The sequence below is a fragment of the Mobula hypostoma genome, chromosome 16, assembly GCF_963921235.1.
Source record: "Mobula hypostoma chromosome 16, sMobHyp1.1, whole genome shotgun sequence".
Taxonomy (NCBI): Eukaryota; Metazoa; Chordata; class Chondrichthyes; order Myliobatiformes; family Myliobatidae; genus Mobula; species Mobula hypostoma.
In genome coordinates this window covers 71,525,514-71,547,414 of record NC_086112.1, presented here as the reverse complement: position 1 = coordinate 71,547,414, position 21,901 = coordinate 71,525,514, and the positions used below count along the sequence as shown (strand labels likewise).

Sequence of the window (21,901 nt, the reverse complement as noted above, 5' to 3'; positions counted from 1 at the left end):
AGAGACATGTTTCATTGAGATGTTTATTTTATATGTTTTTGTCATAAATTCATGATAATTTGGTGAAACATCTGCTGAAACTTCTGAAATGCCTGCTTTGCTGCCACTGCTACTGTGCGATCCACAATCTCCAGAGGGGAAAGTCCCGAGTCCTCAGCTTTGCTTGTTGCTTGGCAGCCGGGGCGGGGTCGAAGCGCTCGGCAGAGGATGGCACTCAGTGATCGGTGTCGGAGGCTTTAAGTTATCGGACGGACTCAGAGTTCGCTTCGGTTGAGTGCTTCCAATGGTGCGGCATTGGCAAGTTTGCAGCGCTTGGAGGTTCATGGCAGGGAGAGTTTCTCCTTTTTACCATCTGTGTGAGATGATGAAGCTATCGGAACTCTGAGACTTTTTTTACCGTGCCCATGGTCTGCTCTTTATCAAATTATGGTATTGCTTTGCACTGCTGTAACTGTTGTACTGCCAGGATGATCAAGGACACGACCCATCCAGCCAACAGACTTTTCGTCCCTCTTCCCTCCGGGAGAAGGTTCAGGAGCTTGAAGGCTCGTACGGCCAGATTTGAGAACAGCTTCTTTCCAACTGTGATAAGACTGCTGAACAGATCCTGACCCGGATCTGGACCGTACCCTCCAAATATCAGGACCTGCCTCTTGGGTTTTTTGCACTACCTTACTTTCCATTTTTCTATTTTCTATTTATGATTTATAATTTAAATTTTTAATATTTACTAATTTTAACTTTTTAATATCTTTAATATTTAATATTTGTAATTCAGGGAGTGTGAAGCACAGAATCAAATATCGCTGTGATGATTTCCGTTCTAGTACCAATTGTTTGGTACTAAAGTATAAAGTATAGATATGTTATAAGTATGTGGTTTTGTCAGTTTTAGTCTTGGTTTGTCTTGTGTTTCTGTGAGATCATTCTGGAGGAGCTTTGTATCATTTTTTAATGCATGCATTTCTAAATGACAACAAACCAGGACTGAGTGTCCTCATAATCTAATCAAATTATTTTATCATCTTAAAATATTATATGTAAGGTTTTATTTACTGTAGAGTGTAACAGGTCACAATGACCAGAGTTTAATGGATCACATAACCAGAGTTTAACGGGTCACATGACCAGAGTTTAATAAAAGCATGACTGTGGTATTATGGGTCAGAACCAACATGGAAGCAGAGAAAGACATATGGCCCTGAAATAACCTTATTCTGCATGTGGTCCAAGAGATGCACACAGTAATTGTTTTTTTAAAATTTGTTTTACATAATGTTGTTGAGGTGCCTTTACATGGACAGTGTGATACCTTTTTAGTGGTTTTATTTGATTTCAGCACACTGTTGTGCTGACGTGTTTTGGGGCCGTTTATCGACGGACACTAGCTTGAGCAACTTTAAAAGACTGAGAGGTGTATGTTTCAAACTTTTTATGTCCTTTATTTTCTTGTAGTTTTCACGGTGTCTACTGAAGAGAGAGAGAGAAATAAAAATAAATCTTCAAGGACATCTGTATGTTGCGTGGCCATTATTTCATTGGACCAGTGCAGTTACACCTTGTATGGGGTACCTTGTCAAATGCCTTGCTGAAATCCATATACACTAAATCTACTGCTCTACCTTCATCAATGTGTTTAGTCATATCCTCAAAAAATTCCCCTTTATTCCCACTCGCTGCCTCCTGGCTGACAGCCATTCCTGTATCTAGTATCTTTCTTGTAATGCCACAGGATTTTATCTTGTTAAGCAGCCCCATGTATGGCACCTTATCAAATGCCTTCTGGAAACCCAAGTAAATTACACCCACTGCCTCTCCTTTGTCCACCCTGTTTGTGACTTCCTTGAAGAACTCTTGAAGAACAGATTTCTCCAAGTACCCCAAAAAGGGGTGAATATTTGTGCAATTAATTATTTTGTAAAGATCTCTTTTCACTTTGACATGAAAGTCTTTTTTTTAGATTATGAGGACACTCAGTCCTCGTTTATTGTCATTTAGAAATGCATGCATTAAGAAATGATACAATGTTTCTCCAGATATCACAAAAAAAACAGGACAAACCAAAGACTAACACTGACAAGACCACATAATTATAACATATAGTTACAGCAGTGCAAAGCAATACCATAATTTGATAAAGAGCAGACCATGGGCATAGTAAAAACAAGTCTCAAAGTTCCGATCGACTCCCGATAGTCCCGATACAGGCGGCAAAAGGGAGAAACTCTCCCTGCCATAAACCTCCAGGCACCGACAACTGCCGATGCATTGGAAGCACCCGACCACAGCCGACTCTGAGTCTGCCCGAAAACTTCGAGCCTCCGACCAGCCCTCCGACACCGAGCACCGAGCACCATCTCTGCCGAGGGCTTCGACCCTGCCCCGGCCACCGAGCAACAAGCAAAGCTGAGGACTCGGGGCCTTCTCCTCCGGAGATTCTGGATCACACAGTAGCAGCAGCAGTGAAGCAGGCATTTCAGAAGTTTCACCAGATGTTCCTCTGTTCTCTCATGTCTATTTCCATCAAATCAGGATTGTGCACGACACCCTACTTGACAGATTACAGATATCATTCACAGGAGTGGCCGCTGCGCGCTGCGTCACGCTGCCATCTTCTCCTCCTCCTCTGTTGATCAATGTCAAAAAAGCTAAATTGAATCCACTATGATTCAATGTTGTAAAATAATAAAGCATGAAAACTTCCGGGGGGAGCGGGTAAATACTTTATATGGGCACTCTATATATAGTCCAAGATTCCGAGTGACAATGTCCAGCAATCAATGGTACAGGCCCCCAGCAGTGTGCAGACACACGTGATCCAGCCTATCATTCCACCGTTTGTACATGGGAGGGCAGCACCAACTGGGGAGGCAATCCCCAGCCGAGCTCAGAGGGCAACTGTAATGCTTCCACGTTTTCTCATCTGGTCAGCAGCAGCAGGCAAGCCTAAGGCTTGAGGCCTAGTCCTTGCTACAACTGAGGCTTCAGAGCTCCCATGTTGTCTGTCCTGCCACCAGACAAGGGTAGCAGGTTTGTGGCAACTTACATTATCACTGTCCAACAGAGTCTTGCGATTGCAAGTGAAATGCCTGAGACAATCTCCCACAATTATACTGCACCAATTTCGATGCTTCCAAGTAATGGGCAGCAACACAGTCTGCAGCCAGGTCAGCTCCCATGTCCACAAGCCGGCTCCTCCGATATCCCGACCGGCTCCTCCGATATCCCAACTGGCTCCTTCGATACCTCAGCCAGCTCCTTCTCCAACATTTGACACCTTGACCGGCTCCACTGCAAACACCAGTCCAGCTACTCTGATCAATGAACAGCTTATTGATGGAGTAGCACTGAAGTTCTTGGAGAAGAGATGTCTTTGAATTGTAAAAAACAAGCTTTACAAAGAGAAAAGCACCTTTGGTTGGCCCCCTGAGAGGCCACTGCATTCACACATACCGCCATCTTACCGGAAGTTACAAGAGAATAAAAAAAGCTTACCCTTTTTTACCTGAAACCTTTGTGTTTCAAATTCACCTAAGTCACTTACTCAGCCTCTTCTCTCTGAGCTTGTTATACCTTTGGCTCCAATATCTCAAGATCACATTCTACAATCAAAAAGAAATGATAACCTCTGACTCGGCACCCTTGGCCTGCACCTGCTCTCGCTGAAGCCTGATGAGTCAAAGGCTTAAAACTCGGACACCACAGAGCTGCTCCATTTACACCTCCCTTCTTTTTATTGGCTCAAATAAACCTCACTCCCAACGAGACTTGTTCTTTACAAATGGCTCCCAACCTGCTATAATGTTGCTCTCACTTGCTACTTCAAAGAATGAGGTGGCTTTGGGTAATTACTTCATTCTTTGGTTACTGGCAACATGCGGTTATTTGAGTTATTGTCACCTTGCTGTTTGCTTTAACCGGTCTGGCCATTTTTCTCTGACCACCCTTGTTACAAGGCGCTTTTGTCAACACATCTGCATCAATATTCTAACAGGTTGCATCACTGTCTGGTATGGAGGCGGGGAGGGTCGAAGAAAGCTGCAAAATGAATCGGCTCCATCATGGGCACTATCCAGGAAACCTTCAAAGAGCGGTGTCTCAAAAAACACGGCATCATCATTAAGGACACCCTCCACCCAGGACATGCCCTCTTCTCATTGCTACCACCAGGAAGGAGGCACACGCTCAGCGATTCAGGAACAGATTTTTCCCATCTGCCATCCAATTTCTGAATGGATATTGAACTACTTTATTTCCTATTTTTTGCTGTACCTATTTAATATAAATATAAATATACGCACATGCACACACACACACACACACACACACACTCAAAGACACATACTTACTGTAATTTGGAATTTTTTCTTCCTATTATGTATTGCATTGTACTGCTGTCGCAAAGTTAACAAATTTCATGACGGATGCTGAAGATATTAAACTTGATTCTGATTCTTGAACATGTCAGCATGTGTTTATACACTGAGTTGCTGTTGCAAGGTTGGCTCATTAGATATTTACATTAACAAGCTCTACAGAGGTACCTAATGCAGTCTTTTATTTCACAAAAATGTCATGTGACAAAAGATTACAGCTCATGCCTGTTGACTAAATGGCTAGAAAAATACCAGTACAACTTACTGATGCAAAGTGCCATGCAAATAATAGTTTCTAGAGGGCTCCAAACCAAGTGTGACTCCAGAATAAAATTACTTACTTTTGCAGATGGTGTGAATTTTGGAATCTTAACTTCAGACAATAGCTGAGAAATATTTTCTTTGGAGATATCCTGTAACATATCAAACACCTTTCCTTATTTTCAGTGGTTTGACAAATAAATCAATTCACTATTTTACAGCAGATTAATGGATGCTAAACACTAAAATTGGAAAATATATACAGGTGTCCCCCGCTTTTCGAACGTTCGCTTTACGAAACCTCACTGTTATGAAAGACCTACATTAGTACCCTGTTTTCGCTTTCAGAAGGTGTTTTCACTGTTACGAAGAAAGGCAGCGTGCGCCCCGAGCAGCCGCTCTCCCCCGGATTCGGAACGACATTGCTTTAACACGTTGCATTGAGCAGCCGTTAGCAAGGTGAGTTCTAAGGTGTCGGAAAAGCCTGTAAGGGTGTTACACTTAGCGTGAAACTAGACATAATTAAGCGTTATGTGGTGAACGAAGCAAGGACAAAGTGAGTTTGGCTTGTGGAAGTTGACGAAGATGATGTTGAAGAGGTCTTGGCATCCCATGACCAAGAACTGATAGATGAAGAGCTGATGCAATTGGAAGAGGAAAGGATAACAATCGAATCCCAATGCAGAAAGTGAAGCAACTGTGTGAGATTTTCGCTGCAATGTAAAGTACGACTTTAATTTTGAAAGGGTACGTAGGTTTAGGGGATACTTGCAGGATGGTTTGAGTGCTTACAAACAACTGTATGATAGAAAAATGCGCGAGGCTAGCAGTCAAGCATAGTCGTTTTTCAAGCCTTCCACATCAGCCACAGCAGACGATGAACCTCGACCTTCGACATCAAGGCGAGCAGTCATAGGAGAAGCTGAGCTGCCTGCTCTGATCGACGATGAGATGACACATCCGTGTCCCACCACCCCAACACCCGGGCCCCGGACAGATACTGTACCAATTCGCGAAGAATGCAGCGGTAGCCAGGAGGCACACAGCACACCTTTAAGAAAAAAGCCGGAATAAACATGCTAATTAATTAGGTGCCGCCTAGCACGTAATTGTCGGCCCAGATCAGAGGCGATGCAATTCCCCAATTCCGGTAAGTGATACTACACTGTACATACATTATTTCTACTTTATATAGGCTGTGTATTTTTACGTGTTATTTGGTAGATTTGGCAGCTTCATAGTTTAAAGGTTACTGGAGAGCGTGTTTATGTCAACAGCGCTTGCGTGAGATTTTCTGCTGAGAGCGCTTGCGTGAGATTTTCGCTACGGAGATCTGTGCAGGCAATCGTTGTAGAGAAGTATTTCTACTTTATATAGGCTGTGTATTTATCATATCATTCCTGCTTTTACTATATGTTACTATTATTTTAGGATTTATGGGTTATTTGGCATGATTTAGTAGGTTATTTTTGGGTCTGCCAATGCTCACAAAATTTTCCCATATAAATAAATGGTAATTGCTTCTTCGCTTTACGACATTTCGGCTTACGAACTGTTTCATAGGAACGCTCTACCTTCGGATGGCGGGGGAAATCTGTACTGGAAAAAGTCCCTAGTTCCCACCATATTCACATAGAGAACATTGAACATCTCCTTACTGCAAAAGGTTTGGATGGGGCAGAACTTGTTATGTCCAAGAAGTATTACGGAGACTTGGCTGTCACAAAGGCAAGAATGGCTGCTAGATGTTCTGGGGTTTAGATGTGTCAGAAGGTACAGAGTGTGAAGAAAAAGAGTTGGAGGAGAGGCATTGCTAATTAAAGATAGTATTATAGCTACCAAAAGGGATGATGTAGTAGAGGGTTTCCCCACTGAGTCAGTGTGTGTGAAAGTCAGAAACAAGGAAGGGAGCAATCACTCTATTGGGGTAATTCTATGGACTGACAACTAATAATAGACACTGAATAAAAGACTGGGCGGCGATTTTGGAAAGGTGTAAAAGGTTTAGATTGTTAGATGTGTTCAGGAAGGATTCCTGACACAGTATGTAGACAGACTGACTAGAAGAAAGGCCATAGTGGATCTGATGCTAGATAGTGAACCAGGTCAGGTGTCACATCTCCCGGGTGAGCATTTCAGAGACAGTCACGCAACTCCCTGATCTTTACCATACCCTTAAACAAGGACAGGCGCAGGTGATACGGAAAAGGATTTTATTGGGGGAGGGGGAACTATAACGCTATTAGTCAGAAACTGGAGTGTATAAATTGTTGATGTAGGCATGGAGCAAGAACAATGATTAAACATTTTTACTGAGTCATGTTTGGAACATAGGCAGCTTACAGTGTGAGAGTGATGAATTGGGTGAGCCAAGATGAAAACATCCACACTCAAAAGTCTGAACCAAAAAGAAACTGCCTCCCTTGCGTAACAGGCCCGATCGATCTAAAATAGTACATCTCTCTCCCCGTACCCCCCACGGGAACCGCAGAAGAAGGGAATAAGTGAGGTAAACAAAGAAAAGTGTGAAATGTGCATCTTGCTTGGACAACTGGCATGCACTCATCTGGACCACCGCAAGGGTCTCTTTCTATGGCTTCCTGGTTAGCTGATATTGAAAGCAGTGGACTGTGAATTTCCTGTTCTCTTGATGAAGAATCCTCTGGTTCATCTGCTGGGACGCTGGCTTCATCAGCAGAGGACTCTATTGTAGCTTTCCTAGTTCCACAGCAGTTCACTGGTGTACTTTTTCCAAATGTCGCCTAACAATTTCTCTGTCTGTTCGCTCAAGTTCTATTGCTTGAGTGTGACGACACTGGATGACAGCCGGTGGCCAGTTTCCTTCTGCGAGATGCACGTCTCTGGCACTAAACATTAGCAGGCTTGCGTGCATATCATATTTCTTGATCCCTTTCTTACCGCAAATTCTCTCCTAGATGGCTGTCCATAGGAAATCTAATCTGGTTAATGCTTAAACGTTAACAGGTGACACACTGCAAGTTCATTTGGGGTACCCCGGTAATAGAAAAGGAAATAGTTTAATTTTGTCATCAGGTCACCGTGTGTTTGTTTCACTGTTTACACCATTCGCTCTGGCAGGCCATTGATACTGTGTGATAGGGTATCATTGTAGGTGCTTCAGAGCACTCTTCCTGACAAACTCCTTAAATTCGGCACTTGTGAAAGCCAGCTGTATCACATCTGCTCTCTGTAGTCAGTCAAGTTCTTCTATCTTTAGGCCTAGTGCTACGGCACTGGGCAGGCCTTGTAAAACTCTTTAAACTTGAGCTTAACTGCTGCACTATGGTATTGGTTTAGAAAACACACAGGTGCTTTTGTAATAGAGGATACAATGCAGGGTTCCCCTGATTATGGCTCATGCAGCAAAGCACAGATGGCATCTTTTAAATCTAACTTCTGTCCAGCAAATCAGGCCATTGACCTTCCACACACAGGTTAGTGAAATAGGTCCACCTAGTGAACCACTGCTGCTGTAAAGACACCACACATGTCCATGCAATCTCCAGTGTAGCTGTGGAGTACCAAATTTGGTGGTCATAAGTTCAGAATCTTACTAATACCCTTACTAAAGTAACACACACAAAATGCTGGAGGAACTCAGCAGGCCAGGCAGCCTCTATGGCAAAGAGTAAACAGTTGACGTTTCAGGCTGAGACCCTTCATCAGTCCTGGATGAAAGGTCTCGGCCTGAAACACCGACTGTGTACTCTTTTCCATAGATGTTGCCTGGCCTGCTGAGTTCCTCCAGCATTTTGTGTGTGTTACTTGAATTTCCAGCATTTCAGATTTTCTCTTGTTTGTGATTGGACTCTTACCAAAGGAATGACTAACCCTATATCCGGCTCAAATTTCACCGCTGGTTGTCCACCTTGAATATAACGAAGCAAGGAGATTGATTTTGTCTGGTGGCCCATTTGATGGGTTTGGAAAACAGTGGCTACTTCTTTGCTCCAGCTGTATCCTTATGGAGAGTTGATAGTTGAATTCAGCTATTTTCTCCAGGTGCACTACTCATTGAAGTACACCTTCTTGAGGTGCCTTACCTTCTGACAGAACAACATACTGTCTTTTGATGCTTGTAATTGGACTCTTTTGCCCACAATGATGGTATCTGTGGAGGCTTATGAGACCTCTGTGGAGACTAGGCTTCTGATCAATATCTACTGGAAAACACTGACTTTTTCTGAAGGGTGCTCAGTGATGATATATGTGGCTGAATCTGTGCAATGCCTCTCGACTGTCTCCCGGTGGAACAAATTGTGTTTTTCGGATTGGAGGCACTCCTATGTCCTCCCATCTTGGACTCCAACAATCAACGCAGTTTTTTGAATTTGCTCGGGGGAAATACCTTTGTACTTGCATTTCAGTGCAGTTGTGAGAACCAGAGGCCATGAAAACATTAATCTGCATCCTCCAAATGTTGCCCAAAGACTCAAATGTATCTGTTAGTTCAGATTTGTACTGTAAGTGAAGAGCATCAAGGAATTTCTGCCAAGTTCTCCCTGTTTCCTCCAGCTCTGCCACTGGTGTTAAAGTTGGCAGGAGTTTGATGTTGTAAACAAAGTTTTTTCTCCATTGCAGCCAAGTTCCAACAGTCAGTTTCGTCAAAGCCACAGCCGAAAACGGATTGTGTGCTTGGAGTAGAGTGGCTGTTCTTGTTTTGATCCTTGTCATTAAATGTTACATATGTGCGGTGCAAGAACGAAACAGCATAGTATGATTGAATGTGTACTGAATGATTGAATGTATACTGAATGATTGAATGTGTACTGAATGATTGAATGTTTTTACTGAATCATGTTAGGAATAAGACCATAAGATATAGGAGCAGAACTAGGCCATTTGGCCCATTGAGTCTGCTCCGCAAATTCATCATGGCTGGTTTAACTTTCCTCTCAGCCCCAAATTTCTGCCTCCCCCTTATATCCCTTCACGCCCTGACCAATCAAGATTCTATCAATCTCTGCCTTAAATATACACACAGACATGGCTTCCATAGCTGCCTGTGGCAATGAATTCCACAGATTCACTAGTCTCTGGCTAATTTAATTCTGCCCCATCTCTGTTCAAAAATATCACCCCTCTATTCTGAGGCTGTGTCCTCTGGTCTTAGGTGCTCCCACCAAAGGAAACATCCTCCCTACATCTACTCTATCAAGGCCTTTTACCATTCGATAGGTTTCAATGACGTCACCCTCATTCTTCTGAATTCCAGTTAATAAAGGCCCAGAACCATCCAACGCTCTTCATATGACAAGCTGTTCAATACTGGAATCATTGTCATGAACCTTCTTTGAGCCCTCTCCAATTTCAGCACATCCTTTCTAAGATAAGGGGCCCAAACCTGCTCAGAATACTCCAAGTGAGGCTTCACCAGAGCTTTAAAAAGTCTCAACATTACATCTTTGCTTTTTTATTCTTGTCCACTCAAAATGAATGCTAACATTGCATTTGCCTTCCTCACAACAGACTCAACCTGCAAATTTACCTTAAGGGAATCCTGTACAAGGACTTTCAAATCACTTTGTGCCTCAAATTTTTGTACTTTCTCTGCATTTAGAAAACAGTCTACCCTTTCACTTCTTCTTACAAAATGCATGACCATACACTTTCCAACATTGTCTTCTATTTTTAACTTCATTTGCCCATTCTCCTAATCCAAGTCCTTCTGTAAACTCTCTATTTCCTCAGAACTACCTGCCACTCCACATATCTTCATATCGTCAGCAAACTTTGCAACAAAGCCATCAATTAAATCATTCAAATCATTGACATACAATTTAAAAGAATCAATCCCAACACAGACCACTGTGGAATGCCACTAGTCACCGACAGGCAGCCAGAAGAAGCTCTCCTTATTCTCACTCTTTGCCTCTTGTCTATCAACCACTGCTTTATCCGTGCCTATAATAGCATATAATAGCTCTATAATAGCATGGGCTCATAGCTTGTTAATGCAGCCTCACATGTGGCACCTTGTCAAAGGCCTTTTGAAAGTCCAAGTACATAACATCAAATGAATCTCCTTTGACTACCCCACTTTTATTTCTTCAAACAATTCCAACAGATCGATCAGGCAAGATTTTTCCTTGATGAAACCATGCTGATCACAGCTATTTTATCATGTGCCTCCAGGTACACTGAGAACTCATCCTGATAATCGACTCCAACATCTTTCCAACCACTGAGGTCAGACGACCTGGTCAATAATTTCCTTTAGGAACATAGAAAACATACAGCACAATACAGGCCCTGCAGCCCACAAAGTTGTGCCGAACACGTCCTTATCTTAGAACTACCTAGGCCTTCCCATCGCCCACTACTTATCTAAGCTCTATGTAGCCATCCAGGGGTATCTTAAAAGACCCTATTGTATCTGCCTCCACCACCGGCGATGGAAGCCCATTCCATGCACTCACCACTCTGCGTGAAAAACTTACCCCTGACATCTCCTCTGTACCTACTTCCAAGCACCTTAAAACTATGCCAACTCGTGCTAGCCATTTCAGCCCTGGGAAAAATCCTCTGACTATCCACACGATCAATGCCTCTCATGATCTTGTACACCTCTATCAGGACACCTCTCCTCCTCCGTCGCTCCAAGGAGAAAAGGCCAAGTTCACTCATCCTATTCTCATAAGGCATGCTCCCCAATCCAGGCAACATCCTTGTAAATCTCCTCTGCACCCTTTCTATGGTTTCCACATCCTTCCTGCAGTGAGGCGACCAGAATTGAGCACAGTACTCCAAGTAGGGTCTGACCAGGGTCCTATATATAGTTGCAACATTACCTCTCAACTCTTAAACTCAATCCCACAACTGATGAAGGCCAATGCACCGTATGCCTTCTTAACCACAGAGTCAACCTGCGTAGCAGCTTTTAGTATCCTATGGACTCGGACCCCAAGATCCCTCTGATCCTCCACACTGCCAAGAGTTTTGCCATTAATGCTATTTTCTGCCATCATATTTGAACTACCAAAATGAATCAACTCACACTTATCTGGGTTGAACTCCATCTGCCACTTCTCAGCCCAGTTTTGCGTCCTATCAATGTCCCGCTGTAACCTCTGACAGCCCTTCACACTATCCACAACACCCCTAACCTTTGAGTCATCAGCAAATTTACTAACCTATCCCTTCACTTCCTCATCCAGGTCATTTATAAAAATCACAAAGAGTAGGGGTCCCGAACAGATCCCTGAGGCACACGACCTGTCACCGGCCTCCATGTAGAATTTGACCTGTCTACAGCCATTCTTTGCCTTCTGTGGGTAAACCAGTTCTGGATCCACAAAGCAATGTCCCCTTGGAATCCATGCCTCCTTACTTTCTCAATAAGCCTTTCATGAGGTACCTCATCAAATGCCTTGCTGAAATCCATATACATCTACTGCTCTACCTTTATCGATGTGTTTAGTCACATCCTCAAAAAATTCAATCAGGCTCATAAGGCACGACCTGCCTTTGACACAGCCATGCAGACTATTTTTAATCATATTACGCCTCTCCAAGTGCTCATAAATCCTGCCTCTTAGGATCTTCTCCATCAACTTACCAACCATTGAAGTAAGACTCTCTGGAATATAATTTCCTGGGCTATCCTTACTTCCTTTCTTGAATAAGGGTACAACATCCGCAACCCTCCAATCCCCCGGAACCTCCCCCATTCTCATTGATGATGCAAGGCCTTATCACTAGAGGCTCAGCAATCTCCTCATTCACTTCCCACAGTGTCCTGGGGTACATCTCGTCTGGTCCCGGTGACTTATCCAACTTGATGCTTTCGAAAAGCTCCAGCACATCCTCATCCTTACTATCTACATGCTCAAGCTTTTCAGTCCGCTGCAAGTCGTCCCTATAATCGCCAAGATCTATTTCCGTAGTGAATACTGAAGCAAAGTATTCATTAAGTACTCCTGCCATCTCCTCCGGTTCCATACACAACTTTTCTACTGTCACATTTGATTGGTCCTATTCTCTCATGTCTCATCCTTTTGCTTTTCACATACTTGTAGAATGCCTTGGGATTTTCCTTAATCCTGTCCGCCAAGGCCTTCTCATGGCCCCTTCTGGCTCTCCTAATTTCATTCTTAAGCTCTTTCTGGCTAGCCTTATAATCTTCTAGATCTAAATCATTACATAGTTTTTTGAACTTTTGGTAAGCTTTTCTTTTCATCTTGACTAGATTTTCTACAGACTTTTGTACATCATGGTTCCTGTACCCTGCCATCCTTTCCGTCTCATTGGAATGTTCCTATGCAGAACTCCACACAAATATCCCCTGAACATTTGCCATATTTGGGCTGTATATTTCCCTGAGAACATCTGCTCCCAATTTATGCTTCCAAGTTCCTGCCTGATAGCTTCATATTTCCCCTTACTCCAATTAAACATTTCCCTAACTTGTCTGTTCCTATTCCTCTCCAATGCTATGGTAAAGGAGATAGAATTGCGATCACTATCTCCAAAATGCTCTCCCACTCAGAGACCTGACACCTGACCAGGTTAATTTCCCAATAGCAGATCAAGTACAGCCTCTCCTCTTGTAGGCTTATCTACATATTGTGTCAATAAACCTTCCTGAACACACCTAGCAAACTCCACCCCATCTAAACCCCTCACTCTAGGGTGATGCCAATCAATATCTGGAAAATTAAAATCTCCCACCACAACAACCCTTTGCAGAATCTGTCTCCCTGTCTGCTCCTCTATGTCCCTGTTACCATTGGGTGGTCTATAAAAAACACCCAGTAGAGTTATTGACCCCTTCCTATTCCTAACTTCCACCCACAGAGACTCCGTAGACAATCCCTCCATGACGTCCACCTTTTCTGCAGCTGTGACACTATCTCTGATCAACAGTGCCGCTCCCACCTCTTTCGCCTCCCTCCCTGTCCTTTCTGAAACAGCTAAAGTCTGGCACTTGAAGTAGCCATTCTTGCCCCTGCACCATCCAAGTCTCTGTAATGGCCACAACATCAGAGCTCCAAGTGCTGATCCACGCTCTAAGCTCCATTAAAATCTCAAAACCATCGGTCTGAATGCGTCCCTTCTCTATCACCTGCCTATCCTCCCTTTCACACCGTTTCCAAGCTTTCTCTCTTTGTGAGCCAACCTCCCCTTCCTCTGTCACTTCAGTTCAGTTCTCATCCCCCAGCAATCTTAGTTTAAAGTAAGATTCTGCTTCTCTTCCTTCTTGAAGAGTAGAGTGACATTTGCAATTTCCAAGTCTTCTGGTACCATTCCAGAATCTAGTGATTCTTGGAAGATCATTACTAATACCTTCACGATCTCTTTAGCCATCTCTTTCAGACCTCTGGGGTGTATTCCATCTGGTCCAGGTGACTTATCTACTTTCAGACCTTTCAGTTTCCCAAGAACCTTCTCCCCAGTAAAGGTAACTTCACACACTTCATGACCCCTGACACCTGGAACTTCTACCATACTGCTAGTGTCTTCCACAGTGAAGACTGATGTTAAACACTTACTCAGTTCATCTGTCGTTTCCTTGTCCTGCATTACTATCTCTCCAGCATCATTTTCCAGTGGTCCAATATCCAGTTTCATCTCCCTTTTATGCCTTATGTATCTGAAGACACTTTTGGTATGCTCTTTAATATCATTGGCTGGCTTACTTTCATATTCTATCTTTACCTTCTTAATGACTTTTTAGTTGCCTTTTGTTGGTTTTTAAAGACTTCCCAATGCTCTGACTTCCCACTAATTTTGCTCGATTATATACCCTCTCTTTGGCTTTGACTTCCCTTGTTAGCCACAGTTGTGTCATTTTTCTTTTAGAATCCTTCTTTCTCTTTGGGATGTATATATCCTGTGCCTTCCGACTTGTTTCCAGAAATTCCAGTCTTTGCTGCTTGCGTCATCCAATCTTTTCCCATCAATTCTGGCCAACTCCTCTCTCAAGCCTCTATAATTCCCTTTATTTCATTGTAAAGCTGATACGTCTGACTTTAGCTCCTCCTCCTCAAATTTCAGAGTGAATTCGATCATATTATGATCATTTGCCCTGAAGGGTTCTCATATCTTAAGCTCTCTTATCAATTCCAGTTCATTGCACAACACCCAATCTAGCATAACTAATCCCCTAGTGGGTTCAACCACAAGCTGCTCTTAAAAAGCCATCTCATAGGTTTTCCCCCCTATGAATCCTGCACCAACCTGATTTTCCCCAATCTACTTGCATAATAAAATTCCTCATGACTACTGTAACATCACCCTTTTGGTTTGCATTTTCTATCTCCCATCGTAACTTGTAGACCACATCTTTACTACTGTTTGGGGGTTTGTGTACAACTCCCATCAGGGTCTTTTTACTCTTGCAGTTTCTTTGCTCTACCCCCACCGATTTAACACTTTTGAATTACTTAATTTCATTTTTATCAACAGAACCACACCACCCGTTCTATCTTCCTGCCTGTCCTTTCAATACAATATGTATCCTTGAACGTTAAGCTCCCAGCTGTAATCTTCTTTCAGCTATGACTTAATGATGCCTACACCATCATACTTGCCAATCCATAACTGAGCTACAAGTTCATCTACCTTCTATGGTTTCTATTCCGTGTGCAGGTCAGTGGGACTAGGCAGAAAATGGTTTCGCACAGCCGAGAAGGGTGCTGTAGTTTCTATGGTTTCTTCTCTGTATACTGTGTGCATTCAAATGTAACACCTTTAGACCTGTATTCACCCTTCTCAATTTTGTCCACCATTTATGTTGTAACTCATCTCATTGACTGTAATTTTGCCGTATCATCAGTCTCTCCTTGATAGGAGTCTCACTACACATTGCCTCTGTTTGTAAACCAAGTACCTCATCTTCAGCACTATCACTGCAGTTCCCATCCCTCTGCCAAATTAGTTCAAACCCACACAAACAACTTGAGCTAAGCTGCCCGCAAGGATATTTGACCCCCCCTCGGGTTCACGTGTAATGCGTCCCTTTTGTATAGGTCATACCTTCCCCAGAAGAGATCCCAATGATTCAGAAATCTGAAACCCTGCCCCCTGCACTAGTTCCTCAGCCATGCATTCACCTGTCAGATCATCCTATTCTTACCCTCACTAGCATGTGGTTCAGGCCGCAGTCCAGTGATTACTACCCCAAAGGTCCTGTTTCTCAGGTTTCTAACTAGCTTCCTAAAATCTCACTTCAGGACCTCTTCACTTGCCTACCTATGTCATCATTGTCAATATGCACCAAAATTTCTGCCTGCTCACCAGCCCTCTTCAGAATGACATGGACATCCCCGATCCTGTCAACAGGGAGGCAACGTACCATCAGAGTGTTTGTACTGCACCCACAGAACCTCATCTCTGTTCCTCTGCTAAAGAATCTCCTATCAACACTGCAGTCCTCTTCACCGTTCTGCTCTTCTGAGCCACAGCACCACAGACTTGGTCACTGTTGCTCCCTCCGTTAGATCGTCCCTCTCAATAGTATCTAAAGTTATATACTTCTTATTGAGAGGAACAGCTACAGGCATACTCTGCACTTGTTGTGCATTTCCCCTCCTTCTCCTGACAGTCAGGCAGTTACCTGTCCCCTGCAACCTCCCAGGAGCTCCTGCCTATCACCTCCTCATTCTCCAGTACAAGTCGAAGATCATCAAGCTGCAGCTCCAGTTCCTTAGTACATTCTCTCGGGAGCTGTACCTCGGTGCACCTGGTGCAGATGTGTTTATCTGGGAGGATGGAGGTCTCACAGACTTCCCACATCCCACACACAGTACAAAACACTGTCCCTTGAGCCATTCTCACTATACTATCAACTAACAGATGAATAATTAACAAATAGGAACATAGTGACAGTAACTTACCTCAGCCGAGCCTAATGAGCCAAAGCCACTCTAAAGACTGGCACACTTCAAATGAATGACCACTCAAAGAAAGGCTGCTCTGATTGCACTTGAATTGTTCTTATTGGCTCTTTCTAATGAACCCCTCCTCACGTCAGAAAAACTGCCGCAAAACTCTGCTTTTGAAATCTCGATCAATGCCCTGATTAAAAGTAGCTTCAGTTTCAGTATTCACCAGTAAGAGGGACCTTGACATTTGTGAGGATAGTGTAAAACAGCCTGAATATACTAGACCATGTCAACATTAAGAAAGAGGAAGTGCTGGAACTTTTGAAAAACATTAGGATTGGGGTTGGGATCGGATACAGGTGTCCCCCGCTTTTCGAACGTTCGCTTTACGAAACCTTACTGTTACGAAAGACCTACATTAGTTACCTGTTTTCACTAACAGAAGGTGTTTTCACTGTTATGAAAAAAGGCAGCGCGTGAAAAAAACCCCGAGCAGCCGCTCCTCCCCCGGATTCGGAACTGCCTTCTAGCCGGCAATGCTTAAACACGTGCCTGTGAGCATCCGTTAGCAAGATGAGTTCTAAGGTATTGGAAAAGCCTGAAAGAGCTCGTAAGGGTGTTACACTTAGCGTAAGACTAGACATAATTAAGCATTTCAATTGTGGTGAACGAAGTAAGGACACAGTGAGTTTGGCTTGTGGAAGTTGACGAAGATGATGTTGAAGAGGTTTTGGCATCCCATGACCAAGAACTGATAGATGAAGAGCTGATGCAATTGGAAGAGGAAAGGATAACAATCAAAACCGAATGCAGTAGCAAACAGACCGAAAGTGATGTCGTCCAGGAACTGAACGTGAAGCAACTGCGTGAGATTTTCATTGCAATGATTGCAGGAAAGTACGACTTTAATTTTGAAAGGGTAAGTAGGTTTAGGGCATATTTGCAAGATGGTTTGGAGTGCTTACAAAGAACTGTATGATAGAAAAATGCGCGAGGCTAGCAGTCAAGCATACTGTCGTTTTTCAAGCCTTCCACATCAGCCACAGCAGACGACAAACCTCGACCTTCGACATCGAGGCAGGCAGACACAGAAGAAGATGAGCTGCCTGCCCTCATGGAAACAGGTGATGAGATGACACCCCAGTGTCCCACCACCTCAACCCCCGGGCCGTGGACAGATACCGATTCGCAGAGAATGCAGCAGTAGCCGGGAGGCACACAGCACATCATTAAGAAAAAAGCCAAAATAAACATGCTAATTCATTAGGTGCCGCCCGGCACGTAATTGTTGGCCCACATCAGAGGCGATGCAATCGCCAATCGCCTCTGATCTGGGCCGACAATTACGTGCCGGGCTTGTTTATTTCGGCTTTTTTCTTAAAGATGTGCTGGGTGCATCCCGGCTACCGCTGCATGCTTCGTGGATCGGGATAGGTCGGTGGCCCGGAGGGTGGGGGCCACTGCACCACCCCAACCTCCGACGACTCAGCCTAACACACCATTGTCAGTGTGCTCTGTGCTGTCTACCCAATTCCAGTAAGTGATACACTGTACATACATTATTTCTTACTTTATATAGGCTGTGTATTTTTATGTGTTATTTGGCATGCTTTGGCAGCTTCATAGCTTAAAGGTTACTACAGAGAGTGTTTTTACCAACAGCACTTGCGTGAGATTTTCGCTACGGAGAATAGTGCAGGCAATGACTGTGGAAAAGTATTTCTACTTTATATAGGCTGCGTATTTGTCATATCATTCCTGCTTTTACTATATGTTACCGTTATTTTAGGTTTTATGTGTTATTTGGCATGATTTGGTAGGTTATTTTTGGGTCTGGGAATGCTCACAAATTTTTCCCATATAAATAAATGGTCATTGCTTCTTCGCTTTACGGCATTCTGGCTTACAAACCGTTTCATAGGAACGCTCTACCTTTGGATGGTGGGGGAAACCTGTATACCAGTTTACTATAAGAAGCCATGAAGGAAGAGAAGAGATTGCCGCATCTTTAGCAATGTTCTTTGTGTCTATGCTGGCCACAGAGGTCATACCACATAATTGAAGGGTGGCAAATGTTCTTCCTTTGGTGAAGAAAGGAAATAGGGATAACCCTGAGAATTATAGACCAGTGAGTTTACTATTGGAAAAGGGTCTTAGGGACAGGATATGGAATAAAATATGGATTTTAGTGAGGTGTTTGATAAGGTTCCTCATGGTAGTCTCATTCACAAAGTCAGGAAACATGGGATCCAGGGAAAACTGGCAGTGTGGATTCACAATTGGCTTGCCCATTGAAGGCAGACAGTGGTTGTAGATGGAGTGTACTCTGCCTGGAGAAGAGTGACCAGTAGTGCACTGAAGAGATCTGTTCTGAGCCAGTTGCTATTTGTGATTTTTATAAATGACTTAGATGAGTACTTAAGAGTGGGTTAGTAAGTTTGCAGATGACATAGCGTTGGCAGTGTTGTGGATGGTGGAGAAGGATGCTGTTGGGACATTGATAGGATCTAGAGCTGGGCTGAGAAGTCACAGACAGAGTTCCACCCAGAGTACTGTGAAGTGATTCTCTTTGGAAGGTCAAATTAGAAGGTAGAATACCGAATTAATGGCAAGATTCTTAGCAATGTGGAGGAACAGAGGGATCCATATATCCCTCAAAGTTACCACGCAAGTTGACAGAGTAGCTAAGAAGACCTATGGTGTGTTAGCCTTCATTAGTTGGGGTAGTAAGTTCAAGAGCCATGAGGTATTGTTACAGCTCTATAAGACCCTGGTTAGGCCATGCTTAGAATATTGTGTTCTGTTCTGGCACCTCATTATAGGAAGGATGTAGAAACTTTATAGGGGATGCAGAGAATTACCAAGATGTGCCTAGACTAGAGAGCATGTCTTATTGGTTGAGCAAGCTAGGGCTTTTCTCTCTGGAGTGAATGGGAATGAGAAATAACTTGATAGAGGTGTACAAGATGATAAGGGTACAGAGTGAGTGAATAACCAAAGATCCTTTTCTAGGGCGCAAATGTCTAATACAAGTGGTCATAATTTTAAGCTGATTGAAGTATAGGAGGGACATAAGCGGTATCCCATCAAACTTTATACAGAGTGCACGGGACACCCTGTCAGTGGTGGTGGTAGTGTAGTCATGCTGATACGCGACGAGTGAAAGCAACAGACTGAGTCGAGCAGGGTCTGGTTGAACTGTTTACTGTTTCAATCCACACGCGTTTAAGTGCCCGCTCCCAGCATCCCCCGCTCTTTGCGGGGCGGAAGCAACTTTGGCTTCCAGACCAAGGTCTGCCCTGCACTCAGAGCCCTCTTGGTTGCTGCTGGCTGCTGACTCGCCCGCGACTGCTGGAGCTGGTTTGCTTGCCGCGTGGGCGAGCCGCCACATGACCCCCCCCGCCACCCCCCAGAACCGGCGCTAGGAGGTGCAGAGTCCGCAGCCTGCACACTGTCAGCTCTTTTATGTGGCCGGCCTCGATGTTGTGGGGGTGGCGCCGCAACCGGGCGTTCAAGGTCCAGATGCGCTGGTTTGAGACGGTCAATGGTAAAAGTCTCCTCACGCCCACCGATGTCGAGAACACAGGTCGGCCCGTTATGGCGCACCACCTTGTAGGGTCCTTCGTATGGTCGCTGCAGGGGTGGTCTGTGCGCGCCTTGGCGAACGAGAACATACTTGCTCTGTTGTAGGTCCTTGGGCACGAAAGAGGGTGTTGTTCCATGGTGGGACGTTGGGACTGGAGTAAGTGTTCCAAGCCGCTCCCAGAGTTTAGTTAGGACCCCAGCAGGTGTGTCCTCCTGGCCACGGGGTGCTGGCACAAACTCACCAGGAACTGTGAGCGGGGCACCGTAAACCAGTTCGGCTGATGATGCGGTCAGGTCCTCCTTGGGAGCCGTGCGGATGCCAAGCAGAACCCAGGGGAGTTTGTCTGGCCCTCAGAGGCGTGCCATCAGGGCTGACTTCAAGTGCCTGTGGAAACGTTGGACTGCGGGTGGTAAGCAGTCGCTCGGTGGAGCTGAGTTCCGAGGAGTTGTGCCAGTGCAGACCACAAAGCCGATGTGAACTGTACTCCCCTGTCTGAAGTGACATGGGCTGGGAGTCCAAACCCGTGCCACCCAAGTGGTAATCAGGGCTCTGGCGCATGTCTCCGTGGTCGTGTCAACGAGTGGGACAGCTTCCAGCCACCTTGTGAACCCGTCCACCATGGTGAACAGGTATCTTGCTCCTCTCGAAACCGGCAGTGGGGCCCTCACGTGCCTCTGGATTTTGGAGGTTTGACAGTGCATGCATGCCCTGGCCCAGTGCCTGACCTGCTCGCGTAGGCCGTGCCACACAAACCTGTCTGCGATCAGCCAGATGGTCGCCCGGATGGAAGGGTGGGCTAAACCGTGCAAGGCGTCAAAAACGCGGCACCTCCAAGCAGTCGGGACAATGGGCTGAGGTTGTCAGGTGGACATATCGCAAAGGAGCTCATTACCTTCGGGCCCAATGGGTGTGTCTTCGAGGCTGAGTCCTGAGACTGCGGTTCAGTATGTCGGCATCTCGCTGTCCAGTCGTTGCACCTTGGCTAACGCCGTATAATCCACCCCTGGAGACAGAGAGTGCACTGATTGGACGGAGGTGCATGACAGCGCGTCAGCTACCATGTTGTTCTTCCTGGAGATGTGCTTGATCGTGGTGGTAAACTCCGAGATGTACGATAGGTGGCGTTGCTGGCCGCCCGACCACGGGTCCAACACTTTGGCAAACACGAAAGTGAGGGGCTTGTGGTCTGTGAAGACCATGAACTCCCTCCCTTCCAGGAAATACCTAAAGTACCGGATGGCAAGGTACAGGGCCAGCAGCTCCCTGTCGAAAGCGCTGTACTTAAGTTCCGGGGGTCGTAGGTGCCGGCTGAAAAAAGCCAGCGGCTTCCACTGGCCTTCGATGAGGTGCTCGAGCACGCCGCCAACTGCTGTATTGGAGGCATCCACAGTGAGGGCAGTGGGGACATCGACCCGGGGTTGGACCAGGAGCATGGTGTTTGCTAGCGCGTTCTTGGCTTGTTCGAAAGCCACCATCGCCTCCTCTGTCCAGGTGACCCCTTTGACCTTGCCGGACATTAAGCCGAAAAGGGGCCGCATGATCCAGGCCGCTGAAGGCAGGAAATGGTGATAAAAGTTCACCATCCCAACAAATTCCTGTAGGCCTTTAACAGTGCTGGGCCTGGTGAATTGGCGGATGGCTTCAACTTTTGCCGGCAGGGGCACAGCTCCATGAGTCCCAAGAGGTCGACGGCAGATAGGCCGAACTGGCACTTGGCGGGGTTGAAAGCCAGGCCATAGTCGTTTAGGCAGCGGCAGAGCAGGCGTAGATCTGCTAGATGTTCCTGGCAGGAGCGGCTGGCGATAAGTATGTCATCCAGATAGATGAACAGA

General features: G+C 45.0%; 1 protein-coding gene across 3 annotated transcripts in view; it reads right to left on the bottom strand.

Annotated features, from left to right (window-relative positions):
* The window catches only part of uba6 (ubiquitin like modifier activating enzyme 6), a 455,635-nt gene that overhangs the window by 60,185 nt on the left and 373,549 nt on the right, over window positions 1-21,901 (bottom strand). For all 3 annotated transcript variants that reach the window (XM_063069103.1, XM_063069102.1, XM_063069104.1), the window contains one exon: window positions 4,718-4,789. In XM_063069103.1, the coding sequence (XP_062925173.1) occupies window positions 4,718-4,789 (72 nt within the window). The remainder of the gene's footprint in view (window positions 1-4,717; window positions 4,790-21,901) is intronic.